This window comes from Arachis ipaensis, chromosome B06 (genome assembly GCF_000816755.2).
Source record: "Arachis ipaensis cultivar K30076 chromosome B06, Araip1.1, whole genome shotgun sequence".
In the NCBI taxonomy this organism is placed as follows: Eukaryota; Viridiplantae; Streptophyta; class Magnoliopsida; order Fabales; family Fabaceae; genus Arachis; species Arachis ipaensis.
The window spans coordinates 135,065,803-135,074,429 of record NC_029790.2 but is presented as its reverse complement, the minus strand read 5'-3'; the positions used below and the strand labels follow the sequence as shown (position 1 = coordinate 135,074,429).

Genomic DNA, 8,627 nt, shown 5'->3' with positions numbered 1-8,627 from the left:
CGAGAAATCCAGTGAAAACACGATCGCCTGCCAATGAAAGGCTTTCTTGCATTTTAGTAAATCTACGCAGAGTAAATCAGTTAGTTAGATAAAATTAAATAATATTATATATCCAAGTCTTTTTATAAACTAAGTTTAACTAAAGAGTAGTGCTAGGGAGCCAATGGTCTAAGTGTACAATGTGTACAATGGGCTAAATCTTTAGTTTATGAATAAAATGAACATCACCTATACTATGCAGAATAACCATCCGGATACCAGGGATAATAAACATCTCATGTTATAAAAAACTAATTTTGGGTTCACCAAAATTCGAACTCTTGACCTTCCAGATCTGGAACTCTAATACCATGTCCTGTAACCACTCATCTCAAAAGCGTAACCTGACAGGACAATGTAACACTAATAATCATATCTCTAATATTTTCTAAACCTTCGTTGTACACATTGTACACTTAGGTCATTGGCTCCCTATATTTTCTCTTAACTAAATTACACAATAAAATTTAGAATAATACTAATCATAACTAATTTTTATTATAGTAGACCAATCTGATTGGACTTGATTAATAAAAAAAATTAAATATATAACATTATTTGATAAAATTTAGACACTAACTCAAGCACAATAGAAATGGCCATTTCAAAATACAGGTAATTTAAACAAAAATTATCCCAACTAAAGAGATCCAAAATGAATTGAAATACACCCTAAATAAGAGCTGGTTTTTTTCTATGGTTTCTATGGGCTGGACTTTGAAAAATGTCCATTACTTTGGAAATGGTATCATTTTATCTAGCCAAATTTGTAGAAAAGTGGTCCTTCTCTTCTCGTCAGAAAATGAAAAGTCCTTGATCCAAAAAGAAAATGGCTCATAATACATTTTATTTTAAAGAAACTTTTTATAACCTTTTCCAACTTAAAAGAAAATTTGTTAATCCAATATATTTATTATTCTCACATGCTACATGCTAGTATCTTAGTCTAGTTTTATTGAACATTTTTCTATTTTTAATTTTTAATTAATGCAAAGAGCTATATAAGCAAAAGAGTATTTATACTATAAATTAGTTATTAAATAACAATATTTGGTAAAAAAATTATATTTAATTTTTAGTTTTTCTTTTTTACGGAAACTGATTAGTTGTAGTGAATAATAGTTCAATAATTATTTTTTTAACATTTTAGATTTTTATTTAATGTTGTGATAAAGATGATTATTAGAAATACCAAAAATAAAGAATGATTATGTTCTAGGATGTTCTCTATTCTTTAGAGGAAAATGCTAGTTGTACAATATTAATCAGCCTTTAATCCGCCTTTAATTAAATTTAAATAATATTTAATTATTTTTTTAGTGTAGCATATTCCTATTTTATAGATACATATTTATAATTAGATTTAAATTTAAATTTAAATTTAAAAACTCACCCACTTCATTGGTGGTTACGGTGACTTTACTTTACTTTCGTAACTTCACGTAACAGATACAGTTTTTTAAATTCCTTATTCTACGGGACATTCACACGCATTAGTGAATCCCAAACCAAAAAGGACGCTGTCAGCTCTGAATTCTCTATCTCGTTTTCATTGGTGAAGACTATCACCACCTTCCAGCTGAAGCACTCTCTCATTTTGCATTGGTGAAAGGTATCGTTATTTTTCACACATGTATTTAAGAAAGAAGATGTAGTTGATATGGTCATAAAAATTCTGTTGTTATTTATCAATTATAACACATATGATAGTATGATATTTTATTTAAAATAATTTTAAAACACATCCAAAATCAGGCTAACTTTAAATATTTAAATTTGAACGTTAATAATACAATTAATCTTTTGATTTTTTATTCGATCAAATAAATATAATATTTATTATTTAAATTATTAGTTGAATTTTTTCGATACTTATTAGTTTTCAAAATTATTATAATCAACAATTAATTTAAAATTGTGTTGTTATTTTTCGATTATAACACATCATAGATTTTTACGATTTTAGGTGTGTTTTAAAATATTTTGTATATAATATCATACTATTAGATGTGTTACCATTGAAAAGTAACGAAAAAATCCAATCAATAATTTAAATAATAAATATTAGATGCATTTTATTGAATCAAAAATCAAAAGATTAATTGTATTATGTACTGTTTTTATTTAAAAACTAGAATTTAACAATTTTGAAAACGTTTATATCTAAAATCTATATTTTTATCATTTTAGATGTGTTTTAAGAATATTTTGTATATAATATCATACTATTAGATGTGTTATAATTGAAAAATAAAAACACAATTTTTTATGATTATACCAACTACATCTTCTCTTATAAACTCTAGATTACTTTTTGCTTCTTTACTCAAACTAATTAAGTACACGTAATAATCCACGCTAATTACTTGTACAAGTTCTTATCTTTATTCTCATCCCAACAAATAGATGTATTTCTTTTAATTTCAGTGTAACCATCCCATGCAACCAACCCAGCAAGCTAATTGACTATGAAAGCTATGCAACAAAAATAATATCTTTCGATCATTAATACACTACTAAATAGAACTTAATCATAATTTTAAAAAGTAAAAAACCTTTAGAATTTTAAAAGTTAAATTTTAAATTTTGAGTAATTTGAATTTTAGATGTGTATTTAAATTATAAAATATAATTATATTAAATATATTAAATTTAAAACAGAAATTTAAGATTTAAATTTTAAATGTTAGTTTGATTTAATTTGAATTTTAAATATAAATTTAATTCTTAAAAACACTAAATCTATTTACAATTTTTAGATGTATTAGTTTTATTTTTTTTGAATTACTGTAAGAAAAGGCTGAAAATTGTACCATATTTAAAGAATACCTAGTTGAACCGTTCTTTAGATAGGTTCCGTGTACAATTTCTCCATCCCCACTCCTTACTAATTTACTATGGACTATGGTCAATCATTAATGTGAAGTTATCAACTTAGTCGTATGTATGTATGTCATGGCACTTGTCATCAAATAAAATAAAACAATTCAAACCAAGATTATGTTACTATATATTAATATTATTTTGCCCGCCGAGAATTGAACTGTTTGGGTGGTTTGTGCTTATTGGTAGAGTGAATACTAAGAAGAGATTGAGTAAGCTAGGCGTCATTAGATCCAATGATAATATCTGTGCTTTTTGTAAGAAGGAGATAGAGTCGGTGGAGCATCTGTTTCTTCTCTGTGAGCTAACGTGGCAGGTGTGGTGCAGTTGGTTGAGGTCGTTTGGGGAGGTGTGGGTACAATAAGGGAATTATTTGAGCGGTAGACCAGTAGGTATAAGCGGAAACAAGATCAGAAAAAATGGTTGCCAGGGTTCTTTGCAGTGATTTGGAACATTTTGGTGGAACGCAATGTTAGAATCTTTAATAATCAGGAAACAAGTGTGGAGTTTGTCATCAAGAAGACGGTTCTGAGCTACAACGAATGGACCAACAATAATTTCTTTGGTGGTTGATGGCGTTGCCGGAAGTAACAGGGGTTTTATGAATTGTTTTATGTATTTCTTTTGTTGCTCCATGTTAGTGTATTGAGCTTATTTTCATTCAAAAAAATATTAAGGAAAAGTCTAGGGGCAGCAACTTTGTTAAATTTTGACCAACATGTAACCAGTAAAGAAAAGTGAATCATTAGATGAAATCTCACCCCAATCTCACACCATTAAAACCATCATTGATGGCTATTTGATGGCTACAAATCACAAAAATTACTGGCCCTAACATTTCTCAAAAATTAATATTATTTTGCCATCGTTTCTTCTAAATCCTAGTACTATATATATATATATATATATATATATCTGAATGAATCATGAATGTAAATATCAAAGAATCAAAGTTGCCACCACTTGCTTAAAACCGAAGCCATCTTTTCTTACCCTTAATTAAATCTTGATCTCCAAAAATAAAATAATATGAGCTGGTGGTGGGAAAGATCTACTGGAGCTGCTGCCAAGGTAAGTTCAAATTAAATGACATTAATGTGTTGTTTTCCTTTGTTATATGTTCTTTGTTTTATTTTCCCAAACATTAAAATTGCTTTAATGATTTAAGTATTTAACGATATCTCTAACATACATTCATATTTTGGTCATGCAGAATATATCTAATGAAATAGATGAATCATCACAAAACTCGCAAAATGTGGCATTGATTATAGGCGTGACGGGCATAGTAGGCAATAGTCTAGCCGAAATTCTCTCTCTCCAAAACACACCAGGTGGTCCATGGAAGGTTTACGGCGTAGCGCGGCGTGATCGACCGGCATGGAACACCAACCACCCTGTCCACTATGTTCAATGCGACATCTCGAACCCAAACGACGTCGCGTTGAAGCTCTCACCGCTAACTGACGTCACTCACATATTTTATGTCTCATGGACCAGCAAGTCCACTGAGGCCCAAAATATTGAAGTCAACGGGTCCATGTTCCGCAACGTCCTCAACGCTCTAATTCCAAAGGCTCCCAATCTCCGCCACGTGTCTCTCCAAACAGGAGTCAAACACTATGTAGGGCCCTTTGAGCTTTTCGGAAAGATCAAGGCCAACGAGCCACCTTTCACTGAAGACTTGCCACGTGTCAATGCACCAAACTTTTACTACACCCTAGAGGACATATTGTTTGAAACTAGTGTATAAACCCGTGCTCAGCACGGACAACCTTTCATGAGCCACCCATTTTGCATCTCAATAATTAGTAGAAATAGTTACAATAAGAATATAATCATTTGATAGTAATTAAATACTCACGTACCTCCAGCATTTTTTACTCTTACAAATTGAAAAATAACTATTGGCAGTTGTTGATCGCCCGATGCTAGAAAATCCTTGATCCGGTCCACCATCTCTCCAAGAACAACAATATTAAGCCGTAAACTGTATAGAAATGCAAATTATTTAGAAAATAAAAGATTACTTATTTAAACATATTAAGTGGTGAGTAAGGATTGTTGGAAAAAACGCACCCATCATTCTCAATATGAATGACCATCATGTTAATAAGTTTACCATCGTTCATGTATTTCCTCTCACCCTCCACGCCGGCCATAACTCCAGCAACGTCTTAAATAAATATCAAACAGAAAAATGTACCCAAATCACACCTTTTAGTGATATTTTGTCATAATTAAAAAAAAAATCAACTTGTGTACTTGCCATAAATTATACACTTACCAACCAAAAAAGGATGATGAGGAGAGTATCCCATAATTTCCCTAAAAGGAACTAACTTAATACCATATAACGGTATTGCATCACAGAAAGAGGGTAAGATAGTAGTTCTATCTTGAAAAAATAACCGAAATTGATGCGATGTTGTGCGATACAACCCACAGTTGTTGTTAACTCCAAAGTATGTAAAAACATACACAGTTCCTTCCGATATCAATGACTCGAACACAGATATCAAATCTTCACCTACAGAAGCATGCATAGTTGTTCCCTATTTTTTCACAAAGAAAAAAATTTTATTATTCACTTTCTACAGGATCTCATTGTGGCATGACTTCATCATATTGAAGATAAAGTTGCTTCATATATATTAAAAATAAAAATATAAAATACTGTTAATAAATAGTTATGGCCTAGAATTAATATATATCGGTCCCATGTCATGATTGTTTAAAACTTGTGCCATCTTCTTCGTGAACCACTCCTATTTTTAAATATTTTTCTGATCTCTAAACAACTTCATGAATCAAAATTTTTCTCTAAATCTCGATCTTAAGGGGGGGGGAGGGAGTATCAAGTTCTTTCAAGCCACGACGACACTTCTTACATCCTTTGTACCACCAACCAAATTCAGTCTCAACTTCTTTAATCGTCCCGGCTGTAACAAATACAGCATCCTAAAATCGATGGATGGGAGGGTACAACACATCAATTGAGATTATGATCCAACAAACATTAGAACTAATACAATAAAAAAATACAATAAAAAAGGAAAACTAATAAAGAAAGAATTTTACCTGATTATGCTCCTTTATCTCTGCAATTGTTTTGTAAACTGACAGACGCAAAAAATCCTCCTCATCTGAAACAGGTTGACCACAGACCAGCGGCATTATGCCTTGTCCGTCAATAGGATCCAATTTGTTCACCCTTGCATTTTTAAATCAGAAATTATGAAATTTGTCAATAGTTTAATAATCAAAAGCATTGTATAAATAATCTGCTGACCACAATACTGATCTATACACTATACCTCGCAAAGAAATCCCTGGCAGCTGGAAACTCAACATTGATAAACAGTTTTGAATTGTAGTTTGTGTTAGATACACCCATGACCCCTACAAAAGACATAACAAAACAAAGAAAATACCATAAACATATGATGACAGAAAACATGCATTTAAATACCAGTAAAATAAACAAATAAACAAACCACTATAAAATTTCATCTTGCCCATTTGGAGAATAACCACATAGGTAAGACACGGGTGTTCCTCTAGATATTTGAGCAATTCAAAAGCAAAAGACTGCCACAACGTTACCCTTAGTTTCTGTCCACCCCTATAAGAAATAGCAATTCTTGTAGATTAAAGAGAGACACAAAATTTCAAAATAAGATTTTAAAACAAAAGCCACTATCAAAAAGATATTAAGTATTACTCAAGATCATCAAGTTCTATGGTGATATAACTTGACGGCTTCCCGTCCCGTGTGAATTCGACCAAGTTACCCTTAGAAGCAAGCTGACCTATCACATCTACAAAATAAAAGCACCAATCTATTGATTAACAAAACTCTATATGCCCAAATTTTTCTCTTTGGAATCAACGCATTTTATTCATGTTGAAATCAGATCCCTTTAATTCTCTTAAAAATAAAAATATAAAAAACTTTTAATAAATAGTTAGGGCCTAGAAATCGAAGTTCCTGAAGAAACAAAATTATAGGACATTATAAAGATAATACACAAAATTATATAAATATTTTTATTAAACAAAATTCAAATGAAACAATATTTAACTGAGTTACAAATTATATTATTTCTTAATATAAAATTACAGCAAGGGAATATTTGTTACAGAAAGGGAATAATAAAAAAATTCTTCCTTAATATAATATCTCAATGAAACAAATTTTAGATTAATATTATATGAATCTACAATAGTTGAGACTTGAGAGGAATAGCAACAACCATCAATTGAATCCATATCTGTCCACTATATGCTCATAATAAAAAAAAGACAGCAAATGGTGCAAAACAATATATAGGATTAAAAAATTAGACTTTAAAGAATTAAACAACACATGCATCATAGATTAATCTAACAAAGTACTTACCAACTAAATAACCATCTTCTTTAGACTCTGATTGAATTGTTTTGAACGGAACAAAATTAAATCCGTTCAATGGAACTGAAGAATCTTGTACCGGACGCACAATCGTGTCCCTCTTGAAATGGATCCTAAATTCGTGTCTAGTAGGCTTGAACTTGATGGTATTCAAAGCAACTCCAAAATTAGTGACCACGTACACGTTGCCCTCAGCGAGTAAGCCCTCGAAGATAGGAACAAATATGTCTTTTACAGTGCATTGAATTGTATCTCCCTGAATGCATTAATTTTATAGAGTCATAGATAAATGAGGTTTATTGCTCAGTCATTACCAAAATAAATCTGAAATGAAAAGAGAAAATTTTACCTCTTCATCAAGGACAACCATCTCAATAGGTGCCTTCATCCCAGATCTTGCAAATTGAGAAACGGTCCAAAGTCTAATGACACGTACTTTGAGCTTCCACACCTTATGCGCTGGACCAGCATTGATACACTTGATGAGATCATACCTAAAAATCAAAGACCTCATATTTAGTGAAAGATAAAAAAAACTTATTGTGAAACAATCCACATGGCAGTAAACAGTCTCACCTAGCTGCCATTGCTACCTGCCACTACAAAATTACTTAAATAAACTGAATTTCAGTGTAGATAAAGAACAAATGTGGTGATCACCTATGCCAAATTTATAGAGTCACAGCACTGTTCAGCCCCAGTATTGGTAAGGATTGCAAGAATCTTTACGTTCCTATCAAAATCCAGCTAAAAAAAGGGAAAGTGTTTAGACTATTCAGGATTAAAGAATCTGAATCATATCAATAAAATCAATAAATCAATAAATCAATAATCAATAAATAAAATAAAATTCAATTGTAGGTTAGAAATCAACGGCCAACATTTACTGTGTTCCATTTACATGGCAAACTGGAGTTTAATTCTGAAAAATCAAAATAAGAAGCAATATATGCTGAAGAGGAAATCACCATATTTACATACATTAGTAATGTAAAAATGAATTTTCTACTTAATATACTAAAACTGAATAAGTAATGTAAAAATAAATTTTTTTTAAATTATATTAAGTAGAAAATTCTGAATAAAATATATTATATATTAGTAATGTAAAAATGAATTTTTTTTAAAATTAATTTTTTATTTAAAATTAATTTGGCTTATTAACCTAAACAAAAATTTTTTTTAATTAAACTTAGATTTATTTTTTTTGTTAATCTTAACCATATGTATTCCTACATATTAATAATAAATTTAAAAATAAAATAATTATATTTATAAATTTTATTTTAAT

The 8,627-nt window shown here is 30.2% G+C and overlaps 3 protein-coding genes across 3 annotated transcripts; 1 reads left to right on the top strand and 2 right to left on the bottom strand.

Moving 5' to 3' along the window:
* LOC107647759 (3-oxo-Delta(4,5)-steroid 5-beta-reductase-like) lies at nt 3,952–4,675 on the top strand. The gene is made up of 2 exons (XM_016351807.1): nt 3,952–3,993; nt 4,136–4,675. The coding sequence occupies exons 1-2, from the start codon at nt 3,952–3,954 to the stop codon at nt 4,673–4,675; spliced, it is 582 nt and encodes a 193-aa protein (XP_016207293.1).
* On the bottom strand, nt 4,715–5,497 carry LOC107647758. Its single transcript, XM_016351806.2, has 3 exons — nt 5,210–5,497; nt 5,002–5,098; nt 4,715–4,912 (listed from the first exon to the last, which is right to left on the bottom strand). The coding sequence occupies exons 1-3, from the start codon at nt 5,466–5,468 to the stop codon at nt 4,783–4,785; spliced, it is 486 nt and encodes a 161-aa protein (XP_016207292.1). The 5' UTR covers nt 5,469–5,497; the 3' UTR covers nt 4,715–4,782.
* LOC107647757 (replication protein A 70 kDa DNA-binding subunit C) lies at nt 5,746–8,086 on the bottom strand. The gene is made up of 8 exons (XM_016351805.2): nt 7,913–8,086; nt 7,686–7,830; nt 7,325–7,592; nt 6,647–6,743; nt 6,420–6,547; nt 6,240–6,324; nt 6,004–6,136; nt 5,746–5,883 (listed from the first exon to the last, which is right to left on the bottom strand). Exons 1-8 carry the CDS (start codon nt 7,921–7,923, stop codon nt 5,746–5,748), a joined length of 1,005 nt encoding a protein of 334 aa, XP_016207291.1. The 5' UTR covers nt 7,924–8,086.